The sequence below is a fragment of the Trichosurus vulpecula genome, chromosome 6, assembly GCF_011100635.1.
Source record: "Trichosurus vulpecula isolate mTriVul1 chromosome 6, mTriVul1.pri, whole genome shotgun sequence".
Classification (NCBI taxonomy): domain Eukaryota; kingdom Metazoa; phylum Chordata; class Mammalia; order Diprotodontia; family Phalangeridae; genus Trichosurus; species Trichosurus vulpecula.
This window is the reverse complement of record NC_050578.1, coordinates 171678259-171701718: the sequence shown is the minus strand read 5'-3', so window position 1 is coordinate 171701718 and position 23460 is coordinate 171678259. Positions and strand designations below refer to the sequence as shown.

Genomic DNA, 23460 nt, shown 5'->3' with positions numbered 1-23460 from the left:
CAACAAGTGGACTGCTAGAAAATGTAAAAGAAAGGAAGAATTGAAAGCTTAGGCCAGGTGTTTAGGAATATATCAAGGGACTGTATGTCCATTCCGTTTTCATGTCAATTTTGCTTTCTCTGGTTCCTAGTGCCAAGGGCACCACCATCAACTTTGAAATACAGTGTCACATCGCACACTTCAACACCATCGAGAAAATTCACTGAGCTCTAATACAGAAAGGGTAATGGACTAAGCCTGGCCTAAAGAAATATAATGCTTTGCAGAAGGTTAAGGTATAAACACTCTTAAAGTATTCCTAAAATGTTTATTATTGGCGATATTTTGTTTTCCCTTTAGAAAATAACATTTAGAAAATATGCTGAGCCCAGCGTATAAACCATGTTATGTGATTAAGTGCTTTTACAAGTTCAATAGACTATTTCAGGCTACAAGAATGTGGTTTAGAACCCTGGAAGTCTTATAGAACTAAATTACCTATGCAAAGAAACCTTAGGCTGTTTATACTGTGTGTACCTCACAAGTTGAAAATGTAAAGATTAAATTCCACACCCAAGGCAATAACTGTATACAGTAAATGCTATCTAAAGGCAAAAAAGAGTTAATGCCACTTTAAAACCCCAGGGAATAACCTAAGCCCCAGGAGAATTTAACTCAAGTAGGGAATAAAGTTCATAATTTGAAGTACACTTTAAAAGAATGAAAGTATGTCTGTATTCAAGTTTATACAAGTTAAAATGAATACCTTAATTAATTTGGTATGGTAACTCCCATACTAATACATATAAATTATGCAAGTTTAACCTTCAAACCGAGAAGAAAATTTTTCATCACAGTACTTCATAGGCTTAAAAAGCGTAGCACCTTTAGTTTATATACGTTATTACGCTGTACATCACCATTCTTCTTAAGGAATATGCTAAATGTTCTGATTATTAATATGCTAACACAATTCAATAATGCTTTCTCTGCTTAATTAGCCAGAAAATTTTACATAGAAAATGTTATGGGTAAGTTCACGTTGGAATACAGAGGCTTAAAGACCTACAGTGTCCTAAGCTAGAAACAATGTTTTTTAAGTTGATGGTTTTAATTACTCAGTATGAGATAAATTAAAATGCAGTTGAGTTTCATTATAACATGACCAACTGCAGCAACTGTATTGGATCTCTCCATCAAACAATTTTAGTTTTCCAATATACCAAAAAATATTGCTATAGCGATTTTCCCCATAATACAATTCCATGACCCAGATCCCTGAGGACAGCATTTTATAGCAAGGTTTCAGGGTTGCTCTTGGCCCTAGCCTTAAAAAAAAAAAAACAACTCTCATCCTATATTATTTCAACATGCTAATGAAAAGGGACAAACAACACTCTCTCTCTCATGCATCTGCTGAAGAAGATCCCTCTCCCCTTTCCCTCCCACAAGCGGTGAGAATAAACAAAGGGTTTGAATGCTTGCAAAAGGGAAAAAGAAGTTTCTCTAGTTTAAGGAAAGAGCTGATCATGTAAAAGGGCTCCTAAGGATGAATGATTTTCTAACAAAGGACTGAAAACTAGCAATAAGCATATTTGAGAAACATGCTCCAAATTACTAATAAGAGAAATACAAATTAAAAGAACTCATGTTCCACTTTACATGCATCTAAATGGCAAAAATGATAAAAGACACATGTAGTCAATGTTGAGAAGCTGTAGGAAAAGAGGCGTACTAACACTAGGGGTGAAGCTGTGAAATGATGGCGCTACTCCCGATAATAATTTTTAATTATAGGAAAAATGTCACAAAACTGCTCATAAACTTTAATCCAAATATCCGGTTACTACTCATAAATCTGGAGTCCAAAGAAAGAAAGTGCAACCTCTATATATAAACCAAAATATTCACAGGAATAATTTTTGTGGCACCAAAAATCACGGCAACAACATAGTTGAACAGTGACTGGGGAATGACTTACCAGATTGTGGTCTGTGAATATAATGAAATATTGGACCACAAGAAATAACAAATAGGGCAGAAAAAACATGGGAAGACATATTAACTACTAGAGTGAAATAAACAGAATCAGAGGCAAGATATACATACAATTACCATAATAACGTACACAAAAAGAACATTAAAAGGAAATCAGACTAAGTAGCTGCAATGCCCAATCCTGGTTCCAAAGAATAGATGATTAAAGATATCTCCCTCCTTTCAGTATAGTGATGAGGGAAAACAGGAGAGAAATGCTGCATATCAAGACAGAGAAGGTCAGTCTCGATTGGTTTTGCTTAGTTGTTTTCTTTAAAAAGGGCTAAGCCGGCTGGAAGACAGAAGGTTAAACAGACAATGGAGGGAGGGGGGCTGCAAAAAGGAAAGTTCAAAAGAGCATCTTGGTCATTTAAAAAGCGAACAGGCAGTTAGAAATGATACAACTTTATGAAGCTACTTTTTTTTTTGCAGGGGGGAAGGCAAGGCAATTGGGGTTAAGTGACTTGCCCAAGGTCACACAGCTAGTAAGTGTCAAGTGTCTGAGGCTGCATTTGAACTCAGGTCCTCCTGACACCAGAGCCCGTGCTCTATTATTATGCTACCTAGCTGCCCCTACTTTTTTCAGTCATGTCTCCTTTAGTTCTATACAGTAAGAAATCCTGAAGGAAGAGATTATACAACTGGTGTCAGAAAACTCCCTTTCTTCCTTTCTGGAAGGATATCACAGTGACTGTTCACTTGAGGGCTAATGAAACAACATTTAAACTTACCTAATTCTCATTCTACCTTTCCTGAACTATCTTATCTGAAACATTGTTATCTACAGAGAATAACACAGGCCATTCCATTCCCCTATACTTTTCCTTCCAGAAAAAAAGGAAAAGGGAACATTCATGAGACAGCCCCTCTACTCTCTCAACACAGAAAAAGCACAACGGCTTGAACTGGTGCTTAATTTTAGATGTTCTCCATTCTAAGATTAATGAATCATGATCAAATTACTGGAAAACATTCCTTCAAATACATAATCACAATTAAATTATCTGACTATAATTACAGATATCTAATCACAGGGTAAGACCAAAAAAACACATTACTAAATTTTTTAATATCTACATTATTTTAAAATACAAATAAGAAATGTTTTTAATGTATAGGGTTTTAAAGTATTCTCTAGTACTGTACTCACTAAGTGCTGAAATCATTACTGGTTTCACAGCGTGTTGCAGGAAATGGGAAGGGTCAAATAATGCCCTCTTGCCCAATTTCTTGTTCTCTTTCACATTTAGGGGCAGACAAAAAAAGACAAATCATCTAGATCTTAACACCGACTAAATAAGCATCTTTTCATTCTGTATTAATAATAAACTCAGAAAATTCACTGGTAGTAGTGCTAGCATGGTTATGCTGTCCAATACTGACCAGACTTTTAGGACATCTTTGGCAAATCTGTCTCATAATTACTGGATAACAACAATTCTCCTTTTCCAAAGAAAAGATTTTTAGAACGCTACGGCCCTCTGCTGGATTCTAGAGTATTGTGTTTACTAGAATTCTCAGTTAAATGAAGAAATAATCTTAAAACTAGAGACTAATTACCTGGTACTACGCAACAAGAGAAGAGGGTTTTTTTGGTTTCCATTTTTAATAATATTTCTAATACACCTTCCTATTCGAAACTTATTTCAACATTTTCCCCTTTGAATCATGTCTACCGGTGCCATAAGATTCAGACATAGTTAAACTGAACCTATAAAGGCTGGGTGGTTCTTGAGGAGCTGTTTATTCAAATATACAGCTGGTTCCCCTGCACACAGAGAGATGACAGATCAGATAAAGGAAAATAGTAATGAAACAGCATTCATCTCACATGGCTGCATCTAACAACCATCTACTTGTCCCCTCCTATCTACAGAAAAGAAGAGGAAAACAAAATGAATTTTATAAAATGAGGTCAATACGCATTTACACAGTACTAGCTAATCTTGAAAAGTGCAATTTGTCTGATATACATGTGAGGTAACCTATCAAGGTATATGAAATCTGAGGCAGCAAGGTTTAGGGTACAGGCAGAAGTTTCAGTCACACAAACCAGACAGCTATTTGACAAATACGGACAAAATCAAAGATTAATCAGAGATTAATGCAAATTAAAATTCAACTAACAATCAAATAAACACCAAAAGGAAAGCCAGCATTTTTTTAAAAAGATTATTAACATTAAATAAGTATTCTCAAAAGACTCTGAGACCCTCACAAAATTTTTCATATGGCACTTGACATTTATCCTTCATAAGGGAAAGGTAGAAAAGAAAAAGAAAATGAAAGAGATAAAAAATGATGAAAAGATAAAATTCTTAATTATAAGAATGCAACTGAAAACCAGTGTTACTTTTTAAATTACAGCAGATATAGAAAAAAAAATTAAACTGCTAAAAATAAATATTGAGTCACTTGGCTGCAGGAAATATGAGAAGGGATACAAGTGTACATCCTACTACTCAGATAGCAAATAAGTCATTTAACCAATTTCAGCCTCAATTTCTTCATCTATAAAATGAAGAGGGCCTCGAAGGTCTCTTCCAGCTATAAACCAGTGATTCTATGTTACCAATATATCAAATCAAAGTTTAGAAAGATTTTAAAGCTTCTATTTAGGAAAATAGACCTCTAAAACATATTTTAAAAGTAACTAAATCCAGTAAACATCAAATGAAAAACCAGCACCTCTATGCTACTTTAAGAAGACATCTAAAATATATTTTTAAAATAACAAAATCCGATAAAGATCCAACTGAAAACTAGCACCTCAATGCTGCTTTTCAAAAAGCATCCCAACTTCAGCCAGTCCCTTAGAGCCCTGACCACCAGGGGTTTTCATCTGTTAAAGAAACACACCTGTTGCACTCCAGAAACTACCTATACTTGCTCGATCTTTTTTTTTTCCCCATAGAAATGGAGCACATGGGCAACACAGCAGGCAGAGAACCATGCCTGTTTGATTAACAGCAGCTGGAATCTGAGAAGAAATGATTAAGCACTTCTTAATTACCCTTTGGGATGGATTTATGTAGCTTTAGCTGAAGACTAACTTTTCAAAAATTAATCCTGATTGTTCTTCTATTCACTTCTTGAAAAGGTAATGACCAGACCAAAATGTGCTTTAAATAGCTTCCCTGTTGCTGGAGAAATGGAGGACAACGAAGACAAAAGCGTTTATAAAACTCTTTAGTGGAATGTTCACAAAAGGGCCAAAGAATACTTCATACAAGGAGCCAATGAGGACTAAGACAGTTAAAGTGTAGTTGTTCATGTCATACCAAGGGATGGCAATTTCTAATTACCGTAACCATACTGATAATTTATAATTACTTTAACAATGCCCACCTGCTCATTTTTGCAGAGCCACACATTGCTTCCATTCAACACAGTAAAAATTTTAGCTTTGTATCCTCTTAATTCCAGATATCCACACTTCTCAGGTAGAACTGATCGAGACTGAGGAGCAAGTGGCTGAGATTTCAGAGCATTTAGCAGAACGGTGATCCAGTCATTTCTCTCCTCTGAAACAAAAGACACAGAAAATAAATCTCTAAACTTTTATGTGTATAGACACATACACCTAAAGATATATTATATGCTGTATGCACATATGCCATTTCTTCTATACTATACTATACATATTATTCTATACTATATATATCTATATATCTACATATATATATTTTCTTTCTGTACTTTAAAGGACTATAATCTCATCAATGCTGTTACTCCCTGCATTGATGCAGACTGCAAGCAGTTCCTGCCTTTTCAAAGACAACTTTTGACCCATTCTCAAGGTCTTCTTTCCCATTTTGTAGATATCAGTGCGTTTGTACACCCAGCCATACACAAATACAAAAAAGCACCATCTCCTCATCTACAAGTAGATTAATAATACTCACTGCCTTCTCACCACCTGGCTGCTATTGTATTAGCAAGGTCATAGGCAAATTCCAAGATGGAAGGAGGAGAGTTGAGTATCTAACTATCGGCAAAAAAAGAGAAGGAAGCAGGGTCCTGGTAGGGGCTGGGTAGGATTCACAGAGAGGAGAGAGGGAGTGAAAGGGAGCCCTCCTCTTTCCAGCAATGCCCCTGAGGCTTTGAAGGACTCGCCTTTTCCCACAGATTCTAGTGATTCCACTATGGAATACTGCATATACTATCGGATGTGGATATATTAACGCCTGTTGATTTTGCTTAACTATTTTTCATTCCAAGAGAGAAGTAAACATGGGAAGGAGGTGTAACACAAAATTAATGTGATATCAAAAGAAAACAAAAAAAGAAAGTTTTAGACATGCCTTTTAAAAGCAAACAAAGGGGAAGTAAGATGCCACATGGCTTCAAGAGAGGCCAGAAGACAGCAATGGCCCACATTATCATATATAGTGAGGAGATAAACAAGATCAACGACAGAAGAAAATGGGACAGTACCCAGTTCTTCCTATGACAAAACTTCAGTGGTTTAGCTTCATTATTCTGACATTTATCTATGCCTAGATCCAAAGTGACAATCACACCCCAGGCTGCACGCAGCCCACAACATTCTTAATGAAGCCCAAATGAGATTAAAACATAATTGGGAAATATTTAACCAAATAAATAAAAATATAATAGAATATAATGTCAAAATGTGCTTTTCTAAATCAACATACAGCCCGCAGGGATCCTTCCACGTACAGTATAGTGGCCTCATTTCAAGTTGAGTTTGACACCACTGTCATAGACCAAACAAAATAATACGTAAATGTGAGCTCAAAGATATGGTCAAAAGCCAAATCTGAATGATTTTTGGATTATCTTCAACTCCACTAGTGCAAAATCATTAGCATTTTATATGCCTCTGATTACCTAGTCTTTGATAAGAAAATCCTAAATGATCTTTGTCATGTGTATGTGTGTGTGCATATACACATGTGTATAAATATACACATACATGTGTGCGTATCTTTACATCCATCATTCCCAGGAAAAGTGTTAAATTCAGAATAAAAGATCGGGGTGGGAGTGGGGGCTTGATATTTACATGTTTTCCTTCAAAGAGGAGAAAAAACTTTTTAACTTCCTGCAAAACCTTTTTAGGGTAGGGACTGTGTTTTCTGTAACTGCGTATTTCCCCAATGACTACACTTCACTTAGAAGATGCTTAGATACATAAGATGTTATTTTATTGCTATAGATGAAAAAGTATTTCCCCAATCTTGCCCAATATTAGAAGAGAAAAAGCATACATACGGTTTGGCAACTAGAACTTTTTTTCTCAATATATCTTAACTTAGAAAATTCTAACTTTTTCAGCAATATAGAGACAAACTAAGCTTAGTATCTAGGGTTTTTTTGTTGTTATTCAGTTGTTTCAGCTGTGTTCGAAGCTTCATGACCCCATTTGGGGTTTTCTTGGCATAATACTGAACTGGTTTGCCATTTCCTTCTCTAGCTCATTTTACAGATGAGGAAACTGAGGCAAACAGGGTTGAGTGACTTGCCCAAGGTCACAGAGCTAGTGTCTGAGGTCAAATCTGAACTCAGATCTTCCTTAGCAAAAGTAATTAGTTAAAATGGGAAGGCATCAGATGAAACTTCCTACCCTTCCTACCCCTAGATACTGCAGTCTATGTGACATTTCCCTCCCTGCCATTATTATTCCCCATGGTCTTTTGCCTATGAGGGTTGGTGTCAGGGTCTATCTTCCATCCCTTCAAAAATGCAACTGATTTCATTTGACTCTGAGCCAAACACATTTTGTGAAGCTTGATGTGGGCACCCAAAAAAAAAAAAACAAAACAAAACAAAAAACAAAAAAAAAAACAAACTCTAATTACTGTTCTAATGGAGAGTACCAATATCAACAATATCATTACACACAGAGACATGAAAATATATAAAGTCTATGACAAATATGCCAATGTTGAATACTTTCTTTCTAAAACCTTTATAATACCCAAGTTCAATTTGTGGATTATTCATGATTGCTACAAAGTTTATAAGGGAGCATGGTGCCATGCCAAGTGAAAAGTGCACATTTATTTTTGTTTTTAAATGATCCATAAAAATCATTGTTTACAATTTAATTAATAATTAGCTGGATTGAAGTGGTCAATTTTCAGATCAGTATCAGCATATTTCAATTCCTCAGAAGTCTCCTAAAACTATTTTCCTGTGATTTGTAAACATATTACTAATGAAGTGCCACAAATATCCCCCTTGTAATCTCAAAGAATTATGTGGTTCTTCGGTACCTAAATGACTACCAGGAAGTGGATGAGCAAGAATGTAAAGTCTGACATCGCTACAGAGTTGATTCTAATTATCTATGATAATGGAGGTAAGCTTTGGCACTGATACTTCAAAAAACAATAAATATTACAGAAATTATTTCTGCTTGGCTTTGGCAGATGCTCAAATAATTACTTTTGGAGATGAGGGATAGAATATTCTGGGAAGTCAGAGAATCTCAAATAAAATAATGTTGTGACACTGAGTCGGGGAAGCTGGGAAGTAGGCAAGCTTTCTCGCTCTCTTCCCCACGGATTTCTGCATTTTGTACAATGCTTAGGGCTGACACCTATTCACTTTCATTTACAAATATGTGTGGCAGATCTCAGTTTAGTATTACATTAAATCCCCATTTCTTCTTGGACTGTGCACAATTACAACTTTTCTCTGTTCTATATCCTTTCAGGCTTTAAAAGAGCATGTTTAAATAGCCACCTTTTTTGCTACTGCTGTTACCTGGTCAGGGTGTGGCAATAGAAGATAATCACTTTGTCAGCCTTTCAAATGTGTCCTTAGAAGGTAAGGTCCTTGAGATTCACACTTACTTCATTCTTTTTATATGAACCCTTAGCACTAGCAAATCATCTGGCACATAGTTGTGCCTTAAGAAAAGCTTAGTAGATTAACTGAATATAAACTTTCTGCATTTAAGAATACACACAGAATTAAACTAAAAAGGGCTTTCTAAGAACAACATATTCTGCATCACAGTTCTTTCCAGTCGGATACTTGTAATAGTCAAAAGATAAGCACAATGTGAAATAACATACAAGAAAACTCTGAAAGGTTATTACTTTTACTATAAAAATACTTGAGGATCAAACGTTACTATTAAAAATCATTTGTGTTTGCTGCCATCTACACTAGACAGCTCTCCATCCTGCCTTCTCATTCTCCTCAAACCTTCTTTTTTCCTACCTTTGGATCTTATCAGTCAACTAAAGCTGCCATCTCCAAAGTCACAGGTGATTTCTTAATTGTCAAATCCTATGGCCCTTTATTAGTCCTTATCCTTCTTGATCTCCCGGCAACTTTGGACACTGTTGACACTTTTCTGCACTGAGATACTCTCTTCCATCTAGGCTGTAATGATACTGCACACTTCTGGATCTTCTCTAATAATAACAACAACATTTATGCAGGACTTATGTGGTTCTTTATCCATGTCATGGCCACAGTGTCCCACCCCGCCAAGGTTCTTTTCCCTAGTCTATATTGTATCTCACTTGGTGATTGTTACCTTCCATGAGTTCAATTATCACCTCCATGCTAATGATTACCAGATCTATATATCTAATCTCTCCTGAACTACAGTCCCACATCCCTATTTATCTCTTAGATATCTTATACTGTATTTCCCAAAGACATCTCAAAATCAGTGTGTCCAAAACAAAGTGTATTACATCTCTCCCAAAACCTCCTCTCTTCTGAACTTCATATTACTATCAAAAGCACAACCATCCTCCCAGTCAAAAAGGCATGCAATACTGGTGTCATACTCCAATCCTTACTCTCACTAATCCCATATATCCAGTCTATCAGCAAATCTTTTCATTTCAATATCTCTTCATATACATATGTGTGTGTATGCATGTGTGTGTATGTGTATTCAGTTAGTTGGCTGCCAAAGTGATCGTTCTAAAGATCAGATCTGACTCTGACACTCTCTCTCTCTCCCCCCCCATCAGTTTCTCCCCCCCCCCACCCAATAAACTCTAGTAGATCTCTATTTTTTTCAAGATCAATCATAAAGTACTCTTTTGGCACTTAAACTTCTTTATTACCTGTCTCCATCCTACCTTTCCATTTTTCATAGACTTTACTCCCCTCTGATTCATAAACTGGCCTATTTGCTGTTCCTCACACGTGACATTACATCTAGTCTTCATGCCTTCCTACCTGCTGGCATTCATACTTGGACTGTCCTTCATCCTCAGCTCCACATCTTAGCTTCCTTGGATTCTTTCAAAACTCAACTCAACTACTACTTTCTTCATGAAGCCTCTGCAGGTCCTCCTTACACGTTCCCCTTTAAAGCAACCTTCCATACATGCTACATATCTCGAATGGCCGAGTTACTGACATGCTGTCTCTCCTTGAGGGCAGGGAATATTTTTGTCTTTGTAGTCTCAGTGGTTAGCACAGTGCCAGGAACACAGTGAGCGCTTAATAAATGCTTATTGACCGTTGGCTTACTTGTGCATAATAATCTTAAGTTCTATGCTCTGGGTCCTACTACTTACAAGCAATATGACTCTCATTATCTCACTTAAAAATAATAACTAGTGACGAGAGCTAACAAATGAAGGCATTCGTTTACAAAGCATCTGTCTTTTTAATCCTCACAACAAGCCTGTGAGACGCAGTTTAGACATGACTATACCTACTTAACAGACTGAATAAACTGATGTTTAAAGAAGTTAAATGACTGCTCTACAATCACTCAATTACTAAGTGAGCAGACCTAGCGTTCAAATCCACATCTTCTGACTCCAAATCTATTGTTACTTTCACTATTATCTCAGCTGTTTTCTATGACTTAAATTCTCAGCCTCAGCTTCCTTGTCTATAAAATAAAAACAATAGCTAATCTGCCTATAACAGGTTTGCTGGGATGATCAAAAGAGATAATGCATCTGACAGTGTATAGGAAGTAAGTAATGACAGAAAAATCAAAAATAACAAATGTTGCAAAAACTAAGGCAAAATATAAGTCCATGTTATTACTGATGAAGCAGCACACTGCCTAGGGCAATAGTGCATTAGCCATATTTTGGTTACTTTTATGTACCTGCAAGTAAGCAAAATACATATATTTTAGGACTACTTTAGAATTTTAGACTTCATCTATGAACTTTGTTCTACTTTTAAATAGCATATTCTAATCAGTGCGTCATAGCAGATGGATTCAATGATTTTTTTTTTTGGTGAAAAGGTAACATTCCTTGCCAAACCACTGGCCTTGAAAAATGCATTTGCTGGTTTTTAAATGCTAAAATGTCCCAAAATAAGACAAGCATGCTAATTCACTGCTGGTGGGGCTATGAATTATTCTAACAAATAAGGAATACAATTTGGAAATCAACAAGAAAAGTTTCAGGTTGCTCACAGCCCATGCTCCAGAGATCCCACTAATGGATTTGTAATCCAAGGAGATCAGTGCCTAGACGAAAAGATGCATTTTTACAAAAAAAAAAAAAATTCTATCAGCATTAATTATATTAATACTGACTATAGGCAAACTAGGTATCAAACGATTTGGGAATGCTGAACAAATTGTGGTAATGGACTATATTCTTTATTCCATAAAAATGATAAATATCAAGAATTCGGAGAAGCATGGAAAGACATATGAACTAACACAGAATAAAGAAAGAAGAAACATAAGGTCAATCTATATGATTTCAACAAAGCAAATAAAGAAAGCACTAAAAGGCAACAAAATTTAGGTTAAATAAAATGTATAACAATAGTGTCGAAATAAGTTAAAAAAATACATCCTTCCTTTTCATTTAGGAATAGGAAGAAACATGGAAGGGGACTTGTACTGTTGATTCCAACTTGTTTTGAGGGAATACATTTTTGGGTGCTTACATCGGGGTGTTTGTTAGGATACATATGAAGTCAGACCAAAATCTAATAATTAAAGTAAAAATGCCTTTATTTATACAAAATTAGTCAAAGCCAAAATTGCAACAAGGTCATTTTCTCAAATATAGTGAAATGTTGTGTTTGTCAGGGCTAAAGAATTCTCATCCTTTGTTTAGAGGTTAATGAAATGGAACCCAGAATCAACCAACTCATTACAATGTAATTTTTATGATACTCAAAAGATCTCAAAAAAATTTTTAAAACCTATTCCTAAAACTTAGTATAATTTATCATGTTATCAGATATTTATAAATCATGTGCTATACATAAATGCAGATATCAGTGTGAACTTTTCTAATTTTTTAAATTATAGTGACTAGAAATTAAACTTACCTTCTTTTTCTACTCTAAATACAAAAGTCCTTTGTGATGTAACAACTTCAAATTTGCTGTCTCCCTGACCCCGGATTGTTGATACAGCAGAGAGAGGAATTATTCCTTTTGAATATACCTCCTACATTTTAGGGAGAAAAACACAGATTAGTGAAACTTAACTGTCCTTATTCTGAAATATAATGCCAAATTTCATTTTGCAATATCATTGTCAATCCCCAAAATGGTACCACATGCCCACACTAATGTAGTTTCTAAAGAATCATATTATCTCTCTTATTTCTTCTATATATTCTGTTCTACCTTACTGTTCACTTAAAAACACAAACCTACTCCAAAGACTGAAAATTAGCTCAAGAAACAGCAATGAATTTATTCCGTGACTCTGCTCTCTAAGTAGTTCATTCACAATTATTTTATGGTGTTTGCAGGCATCTGCTGGCTATCACAGGTACTGTAGCTAAAATGTTTCACATTTGTCTATTTTTCTCTATCAGCTATGAAAAATCACCTAAGTCTAAGCACCTGAAAGAGTCTTCTTAAAGAATTTTAGCTATCTTAAGTAAGCAGCTCATAGGAGGAATTCTTAAAATTACAATTACATTCCTTAATACTTCCACATCTATAGAAAATTATTAAGTAAATTCAAAGAAAGGTTGGCTGTTCGCAATAAGAAACCCAAATACACGACAGTGGTATTCATACCTATCAGCTATTTATGGAATGCTTTTAGGTTTACAGAGGTGACAATCTACTTTCTCATGCAAGACAGAATCCTCTCTTCAACATCTGAGAGATGGTCACTTAGTTTCTATTTCAAGTCTGAGATTTTACTAAGCACCTGCTGTATGTCAAACACTGAAGTGGGCACTGTGGGGAAGGAAGAGGAGGAGGAGGGATTTGGGGAGGGTAAGGAGGATGGGAGTGGGGCAGAGAAAGGTGGGAAGAAGGAGGAGGAGAGGGAAAAGGAGAAGAAGGGAGAGGCTGAGGAAGCAGGAGAGGGAAGAGGGTGAGGGGAAAGGAGAAAGAGGAAGGGGGGCAAAGGAAGTGAGGAAGGGGGAAGATAAGAGATGGGGAGAAGGGAAACAGAAAGAAACAGGAGAAGGACAAGGAGAGAGAAAGGGAGAAGAAGGGGAAGAGAAGGAGGAAGGGTAGGAGGGAGGAGAGGAAAGGAAGAGGGAAAATGACACAGCTATTACTCTGAAGCAGGTGGGTCAAACTTGCATACAGGCTGCATATGCAGCCCACAACACTGCTTCACACAGTCCAAGCCAGATTAAAATGTAATTGCAAAATATTTAACAAAATAAATAAAAATATAATAAAATACAGATACCATGACATTTTAAAACTAAGTCAATATATGGCCTTCAAGAATCCTTACTATGGATTAGTGGCCCCCATTTCTATTTAAGTTTGATGCCACTCCTTTAAAGTATGATAAAAACAAAGAGGAGACCCAGAGACATAGTCTAGGATAAAAAAAAAAAGTGGAATGCAGAGCAAATACTTTTGGTGGCCTTGGGGATGGGGAAGCTCAAGAAATGCTATATACTAAGACAGCACCTGAACCAGTTCTTTTAAGAGGATTTCAATAACTATAGATGAAGATGAAAAGTGTTCTCAAAGACTGACAAAAGAATAGAGGCAGGAAACAAGACAAATTAAGAAGACAACTCTTAGTTCAGTTCAATTGAAATATACAACGTGTGAATGGGAGTGATATAAAATGAGTCGGCAAAGGGAGGTGGAAGCCAGATTGTAGAGAAGCTTAAATGTCAAGCCAGGATATAACATATTTGATCTGAGAAGCAAAAGGAACTCACAAAAGTTTTCTAAGCACAGTGATGACATGATTAGATCTGTGCTTAACTAAGGAGGTAACTTCGACAGCTATATGCAAATGGAATCAAGAGGGAGACCGACTAGGAGGCTAGCGTAACTTATGGGAGATTGGGGGGAGCAGAGGAGGAGGAGGAGGAGGAATCACAAAACTTCAGAACTGGAAGAGACCAACTGATAAATGAATAATTCACTCAACTATAGATCTCTAGTGAAAGGGAAGCCACGACTTCCTGAGGCACTCCACACAACTTTTTAGAGTGCTCTAATTGTTAGGAACTGTATCTCTGTAATAACAGAGAAACTTAGAACAATCAAGTTGTGTGACATTTGAACATGATATTAGTCTGAGAAAGTACAATCCCTGTCACTAAGGAAATCAGAACTTGTGGGTGTTGTAGATAGGGCACTGGATGTGAAGGTTCAAATCCCAGCTTCAGACTCTAACTCTGTGATCCTGGGCAAACCTCTCCAGGCCTCAGCTTCCCCATCTGTAAAATGAGGAGTTTGGACTTGATGCTTTCTAAGGTCACTACCAGCTCTAAATCTATGATGAAATGATCTCAAAAACCCTAACATCCAAAATGTCCTCTCTGATCCATACGGTCTCACTGAAGTAAGTCTCTTTTGGTTGACAGCGACTCAAGCCCACTTTCTGTATATTCGCCATGGGTTTTAACCATTTGGCTACAACAACATATAACTTGTAAAAGCAAAATCTATACCAGCATGGAAGTAATATGAATCTAATTTTTGGAGAAAATTATTAAATTAATTACTTTTCAAACTTAAAACTGATTTAAAATATACTATTTTGGAGGATTCATGAGAAGATAATGCTTTCAGCCTTTATCTTAAACGTGTATTTTAGAGTTTCCTTAACTTTTGGTTTGACTTTGGTTCATTTAAGTTTCAGTTTACTGGCAATAATCTTTACTTTGCCAAAAATGGTGATATGGAGTATTAGAGATGTTATGAAAAGGTTTTTGTTGTCTTTTGTCGTAGGACTCCTGATTCTTATTCATATATTACTATAGTTATGATACATATTGTAACATTGTCTCATCGTGTGGTACCTCTCACCCTAGGAAACAAGATTTTGTGGTCTCACTAGCAATCACCATACTTGGCCACTTTTTTCACCCTGATTCTTAAATCGAGGTGGAAAGAAGATTGTATGTTCTCAGGAAATAACACCCAGAAGCAACACCATCTCCAAATATTCTGTTGACTTTTGCATTTGAAGCTATTTGGCTTTACGCTGCCAAGAACAAGACAAAAATGGGGTTTTGTTTAGATAAATATAGAGTTTTGCTTTGCTACTTTTCTAAAGGGGGCACCTAATTTAAAAATCCGGACATGTACATCTTCCTTAAATACTAGTTCAAACCTGTTTCCTTTCCTGATTGTAGGCAATTGTATAGGTAAATGACAATCTGCATAGTAGACTGCCTTGCAGTATGTTTATTATCAGATCACCAGTGCCAAAGCACGACACAAATTTGATGGAGGGTAGGAAGCAGTATGTAGGCTAGCATGACACTGATGTTGGTATTAGAGTTCCAATAAAACATGTCATTGCTAACTTATCTGGCAAGCTAGTCCTCCAGCCTCTTCCCTCAGACTTATCCTTTAGAAAAATACTACCCACTCCCATGCAGAATATCCTTCCTTGAAGGATCATCAGATATTCTTGGAAGACTGTGGTATTTTTAATGGAAACAGCACAATGAGAAATTAAGAATTTCAGTTCATCTAAAGATGAGTATTTATAAATTGTATTTCTTGACATAGACTTTAAATTTTCAATGATTCATGATTTTATCAGTTTGTAACTCTTTCATTAATGAAGACTGAAGTCCATCTCTAAATTACTATATGATATTCACAACTTAATGTGGTCAAACAAATTCATCATCTTCAGACTTTTGGGGAAGAATCTTTCTGAGCTTAATTAGGCTGGTCTTTGAGACAAAGAATGCATCATTTGTTACCATGCCATCATCTGGAGGCTTCTTACCTTAGTATAGGCCTGGGGCTTCACTAGAGCAGCCTTTAAAAACCTACATTTGATTTACAGAAATCCTCCAAATTAAAAACCATAACTACTGCATCTGTAAAAGGCTTCACTACTTTACTACTCATAAGAAGTGGGAGTGCTGAAGTTGAAAGCATCTGGTCCAGTGGTGGTAGGTCTAGGGGAAATCATTTTACCCATTATTCATAGGACAGTTGTGGGGCCCTAAAGGCCAGTTGAAAAGTAAAGTAGCCAAGAGCATGCCAGTTTATATTTGAGTCACCTACAGGCTCCTCTGCAGTTTCAACTTGAGTCACCTTCAAGATCCTCTGATGTTTAAATGCCCTATTCAGAAGTAAAGAAGGCAGCTCAACTCAAACTTGACATCTCTCTACCCTTTTCTCACTCTCACAGTCAGCATGCTTCTGCCAGTTTCTTCTGGTATTTTGTCATTATACAACAGCTAACGGGTGAATCTAGACCTTCTCTCAGAAAGAAAAAAAAAAACATTTTTAGAAATTCCATCTACTTGTTGATTGAAGAGATTTCCAAACATTTAGCAAAGTATGGCTCACTTTTACAAACTTTAGCTTGCTTTCCTCTTTAAAATCAAAAGAAACGTAGAGGTATAGTTGTTTCTTCATTCCCCTTTTATCTTTTCATAATTGTCAAAGTATATTATTTTTCTCTTACCAGGGGAAAAAAGAAAATGGAGAAATGGGATTTCTTGCCAGTTTTAGGTGTGTGAAAGTTTTCTCAACAGAACGGAAATGATAACAATCTGTTTATTCATTTATTCAACAAATATTTACTGAATATCAACTATGTGTCCTACTTGCACTCTAAAATCATAAGGTAGTTTCAGGACAAAATGAGATAATAGGAAACTGATGAAAAAGTTAAGTGTTATACAATTACATAAATGATATAAATAAAAGCTACAACTAGCCATCTCTTGTTCCTGCCCTCAGAGAGGTCTTTGAATCCATTTTGTTTTTGCTTTTAGTTCCAGAACCTAATGGCAGAATCACAGCATCTTAAGAATTGGATGGAATTTCAGAGGTCACTGTAAGTTATTTGTGTGATGCTTTAAGGATTTGAATCTAGGCCCAGCACACCATTTCCTGAGCCACCTAGCTACCTGGAAAACAAAGGCTTACCTCTTTAAGTCTGGTCTTTCTGTGTGGCAACAAGAAATGAAAGACAGCAGTCTCCAAAGAACTTAAAATGAATATAACATAAAAAGCAATGGGGAGGTGTAGAGTGGGTGTAAATAGGCATATAACCAACGAGAAACTCCTAAGGACAAGGAATAAAAGATGTTGTCAGGGAAACGTATGACAGAAAGAGAAGATGAGCTAGTCGAGTACCCCACCACCACCACCACCACCACCACCACGGCAGACTTTGGGGAGGACATTAATAAGCATCACACAGAATGAGCAGTCATAGATGGATAGCAATCTTCGTCACTGAAGGGAGCTTCTTTATTAATGAGACACAGAATGGTGAAGCAGCCAGAATGCTGGGAGTCTACAAGACTGGGAAGGATTCCTAACTCTGACACTAGCTGGGTAACTCTTTCTGGGTTTCAGTGTTTTCATCTATAAAATAAAGGTTCCAGATCCAATAATCTCTAAAGTTCTTTCAAATTCTAAATCTATGTACCTGTGATCCATTTAAGTATTTAAATACTCAATAATCTAATGGGTGGTTTTAAAAATTAAAAGGAAGACTCTCAAGCAGTCTTGTTGAAGACACATGCATGTGCACACACACGCACACGCGCACGCACACACATACATACACACACACACCCCATCTCCTTTCAATATGAGATTAGACTTGAGCAGTTCTACCTTCTACTTTCCTTGTGCTTTCTCTACAAGAATGACTTCCAATTGGGAAATATGAAACAAAAATGGCTAATAGGTAATTCATTATAAAGGGATGTTAAGGTTATCCAGCTCCTTTCAATGAGTTCAAATCACCAGGCCTAGATGAAACACATCTCAGGAAACTGAAAGAATTTGCAGATGTAATTGCTAAGTCATTGTCAGTTCTTCACAATATAATAGAGAAAGGAAAAGAAGCCATAGTAGAGGAGAGGGAAAAAATCAGCATAATACACAGAGTGCTGTACTTGTAGTCAGTTAAATCTGGGTTTGAATTCTGTCTCCACTACTAACTTCTCTGAGTCTAATTCTCCTCATTTGTAAAAAGGAGATAATACCTGTCTTACAGAAGTCACAAGACTGTTACAAATTTTAAAAACTGGGTAACATATACAGATTCCTTTGCAAACTTTAAAATGCTATACTAACATCAGCCATCACTATCATTGTCATGACTATGATGGTTAGAACTAGAAGGTGAGAGGGGTATGACTTTCCACTGCACCACCTCCAGCTCAGCTGATATACTCACACAAAATATGGTCACACACGATGCGGTTTTAATTTGTTAATAAGTTATAACGCCCTGTGATCTCTTTGGGAGCTTTAAATAGCTAAGGTGTAGGCAAATTTCATCAGTTCAAAAGTGGGAGATATTGCAGGCTTGGACTTGCCTGTGTAGAAGACCATAGCAGCAGTAAAGGAAGGAATTTCTCCTCCCTACTCCCATCAGCCATGTAGCTTTGAAGGAAAGCCACTGAATGAGTGGGAGTCGCTGCACCCTGTGAGAGGCAGGCATACACAATCCTATACACAGTCCTATACCCTCATTACTATTGTACCTTAAGTTTGAGTATACTTTTCCTACTGGTGCTGTTTATATTAATGGAAAAGCACACCCTCAATTTATGGGAAGAATGTTTTATAGCAAAATTTTGTACAAAACTATCTTAGTAAAAGCCTTTGCTAAGAGTTAATTTTATTTGCTGCCTGATTGTTAACAGGAAGCCTACCGGCGTAGGTTTGTGAGATAAAGGGTTAGGATAGGGTGCAGACTTTTAAGATTAACATGAGAACCTGATATTCCAAACCCTTTGGCCACTGTAAATTCATATCTGGGAAAGAGCCAAGAGATGGTGTTACATAGACAATGATCCAAAGAAGAGAGAAACGAGTAAATACTATTTCATAAATTTCACTTACCTTTTCATTGTTATAATAAGAAATGCAAAAGCCATCAAATTTCACCCATCGCTTCTGAAACATACGTTTTCTGTAAAATAAAGAATATGTTTATTTATTTTCAATCTGCTGTGAGGCTGAGACCTTAACAAAAGTATTTCTAATTTTAGCATTCAGTGCACATTCTAAACTACTCTTAAAAGTTGGAGGGGTTGGGGGGAAGGGGAGAATGTCTATAATTGCATTCTTTTGGAAAGGCAAGAAAGTGAATAGCACAAAGATCTAAAATGATAATATTTCTATACTTCTTTGTCTTTAGTATGAATAGATGCTATGTATGAATACACATTCAATACAAAGTTTAATGGATATCAAAATATTATCATAGTTCCCAAGCACTGCTTATTTACCTTAATGTAGCAATTTCAAAGGTAAAGTTATTGTAAGTCTTCAGTACATTTAGTACAAATACCTTTTGGGGAGCATCTGAGCATTACTAATACACAACTAGAGCAAAATAATATAATAAAATAACATAATGAAATCTATTCTAATTTAAGTAAAAGCCTTCACGAAATGAAGAGAACCATCCAGGACCACTACAAACAAACTAAAATGGGTTAGCACAATTTAAAAGTGAGTTTTTAGTTATGTGAAGTCTATTTTGCTCTGATAGAAAAGCAATTTTTTAAGAATTCATATCTCCCATTCAGGCTTTGAAAATTTTACTTTGATGATACTAACAGGCAGGGAATGACAATCCAATTAGTTTCTACTCAGTCAAGGGTTGGTCTTGACTACCGCTCTTAACTCGAGAATTGCTAACTCTAATAGTTTTGAATAACCATAAGTGGCTCACTAATTTCAGCAAGGTCAAGTGCACAAGAATAGATGTTGCTACATGGGAAATGATCTGTATAGATAGAAATGATTTCAAAATCAATAAAAACGATATCTCAGCTATTCCCATCTCTTTCTTTTGTGGCCCCAGTTGTTTTTTGTTTGTTTTAATGCTTAAAAATGATGACTCATTACAATGCTAACTGGTAAACCATTCTTAAGGCTTTCAGAAGACAGCACTGACCCATGCAGCACTTCTGTTCAACCATAAATGAGTACTAATCAATTTATACTATGTTCAGAGCACTGTCCTAGTTACTGTGTCAGATATTAAGTTTAGACACGACATAATCCTTGCCTTTATGGACTCACAATCCATGTTACTCCATGTTATAGCTGCATGTTACTCCAAAAGAATCACTGAGTTTTCTATGTTAATTATTATAGTGACAGCTTTAGCTAATCTTTTTTTAAGCATGATTTATGAAGATATGCTACAAAGAAGGATAAATTCAGAAATTTGTATAGACAAAACCTTCACAATGCTATTGAAATTAGTTATGCAACTTAATTGGATGGGATCAAAAAATAATATAGTCTGCTTTTTCCTACTGCTTCTCTGTCTCCTTCCTTTGGAACTAAATCTTGCCTGTGTCTCCAGCACTACCAATGGCATTTTTGGGCATGTGTGTGTTGTCCAAGACAGCTTTGGCGCTGCAAAAAAAAAAAAAAAGCACTCAACTGGAAGCTTGGAATAATGGAAAGAACACTGGCCACCTCTGATGGAAGAAACATGGCCTCTACCTCTGGCTCTGCTACTTTTTATGTGATTTTAAATAAGACATCTTTACCTATCTCATCTTCAGTTTCCTTATTTGTTGAATAAAGAGATCGTTGGGGTGAGAGAGAGGAGATGATGGTGGCCCTAGTCTAAATCATAGGATTGAAAACTAAAGATATTTAAGAGATCATCTCATGCAATGCCCCACCTGCTCCATCACTGACAGTTTTACAGATGGAGAGGTGGATGCCCAAAGAGGTCAGGCAACTTACACAGGATCCCACATTAAAATAGGCAGTAATCGAGTCAACAAGCATTGATTAAGTGCCTACGAGGTTCTAGGCACTGTACTCAAGCACTAAGGATACAAAGAAAGACAAAAAAAATCCCTAAACATCAAGAAGCTTATGTTCTAATGGGAGAAGGAACGTGCAAAAAACTACATACAAACAAGATACCTACACATATGTATATACATACAAAGCAGATAGATGGGAAGTAATTTCAGAGAGGAAGGCACTAGAATTAAGGGGGGAACAGTAGAGTCTTCAAAGTAGGACTTTAGCTGAGAGTTAAAACTTGAAGGAAGTCATGGAAGCCAGAGTTAGAAAAGAGAGAACGTTACAGGCATGGGGGACAACCATTAAAATTCAGGAAGTCCTAACCTGGGGTGTCTTTTTCCAGGAACAGCAAGGAGGCCAGTGTCCCTGAATTGGATATGCACGGACAGGGGTAAGACATAAAAAGATTGAAAAAGAAAAAAAGGAACAAAGTTTCTTGAAAGGCTTTGGAAGTCCAACAAAAGACTATATTTGATCCTTGGAGATAAAGAGAACCACTGGAGTTTGCTAAATAAGAGAGACTTGTGTTTCAGGAAGATCACTTTGACAAACAGTGGAGAATAGACTGGGCTGAAGAGAGATTTGAGGCAGGGAGACTAACCAGAAAGCTATTCAAACTGTGCAAGCATGAGGTGATGAGGGCTTACCAAAGGGTGATGGTAGTATCAGGAGAGATGGGTGCTTCTATGAGAGATTTTGAGAAGATGGAAGTGACAGGACTTAGCAAGTGACTGGATTTGGAGGGCAGGAGTAGGAGAAAGTTAGGAGTTGAAGTTGTGAACCCGGGTGAGTAGGAAAAATGGTAGTCCAGTTAACAGTAATAGGGAAATGAGGAAGAGGAGGTTTGGGAGATAAAGATGAGTTTAGTTTTGGACTTACCAGGGCTAAGGTCATCTACAAGACATTCAGTTCCAGAAGTCCAACAGGCAATTAGAGATGTGAGTATGGAGGAAAGAAAAGTACAACTAGAAGAATAGAGCTAAGAATCATCTGCATAGCGATTAACTGAATCCTTGGGAGATGATGAGGTCACCAAGAGAAGATAGAAAAGACACAAAAAAGAAAGAAGGCACAAGAAGCAGTACCTTGTGAAAACAGTGGGATTTGACTGTAGGTTCTCTATATAATTTCAGGTTTCTTTCCAACAGCCAACAATGCTCTTATGTTCCCTAAGGTTCTTTGTTCATGACTCCATGAGACATAAAGAAACAATAAAATAAAGTCAAATAAAAGAAAATGTGAACTATCTCATCAGAAAAACAACTGACCTAGAGAAGAGATGAAAAAGGGAAATTTAAGAATTATTGGGCTACCTGAAAGCCATGATCAAAGAAGGAGCCAAGACATCACATCTGAAGAAACTACTGAGGAAAACTGCCCTGATAGCTTAGATCCAAAGGGCAAAATTGAAAGAATCCACTGATCATCTCTTGAAAGAGGATGAAAACTCCAAGGAATATTATAGCCCAATTCCAGAGCTCCCAAGTTAAAGAAAAAATAAAACAATACAAATATTGTGGAGCCACACAATATATAGAGGCTTCCACATTAAAGGAACAGATTGCTTGAAATAGGATATTGCTGAAGGCAAATGAATTAAGATTACAACCAAGAGTCACCTTCCCAGCCAAACTGAGTGTAATCATTCAAGGGGAAAGAATGGATATTTAATGCAATCAAGGACTTTCATACATTCCTGATGAAAAGACCAGAATGGAGTAGAAAATCTGATATTCAAACACAAGATTCAAGATAAGTATAAAAAGGTAAATATGAAAGAGTATTCGTAAGGGACAACAAAGTTAAACTGTTTGGGAAGATAATACATGTAACTCCTAAAAAAATTTAGCATTATTAGGGCAGTTTACAGACTCTTTGGTGCAGCAAAAAAAAAAAAAAAAAGCACTCAACTGAACTCATGGTATAATGGAAAGAACACAGGTCACCTTTGATGAGGGAGACATGGCCTCTACCTCTGGCTCTGCTACTTTTTTATGTTATCTTAAATAAGGCATCTTTATGTTGGAATGATCTCTTAAAATGAAAGAAAGGGTGAGAAAGAGAGATGCACTGGGAGAAGGGGGAAATTTTTCTCACATAAAAGAGGCACACGAGGAAAAGCTTTTACAATGGAAGGGAAAAGAGGGGGGTGGCAGGCAATGCTTGAACCTCACTCTTATGAGAATTGGTTCAAAGAGGGAAGAATGAATATAAACACTCAGCTGTGTATAGAAATGTAACCTATACAAAAAAGAAATAGAACAGGACAAGATGTGTGTGTGT

At 36.5% G+C, this 23460-nt stretch overlaps 1 protein-coding gene across 2 annotated transcripts in view; it reads right to left on the bottom strand.

Annotated features, from left to right (window-relative positions):
* The window catches only part of ARAP2 (ArfGAP with RhoGAP domain, ankyrin repeat and PH domain 2), a 199225-nt gene that overhangs the window by 136976 nt on the left and 38789 nt on the right, over positions 1-23460 (bottom strand). For both annotated transcript variants that reach the window (XM_036763354.1, XM_036763355.1), the window contains exons 6-8: positions 19237-19306; positions 12280-12400; positions 5365-5540 (exon numbers count right to left, since the gene is read on the bottom strand). In XM_036763354.1, the coding sequence (XP_036619249.1) occupies positions 5365-5540; positions 12280-12400; positions 19237-19306 (367 nt within the window). The remainder of the gene's footprint in view (positions 1-5364; positions 5541-12279; positions 12401-19236; positions 19307-23460) is intronic.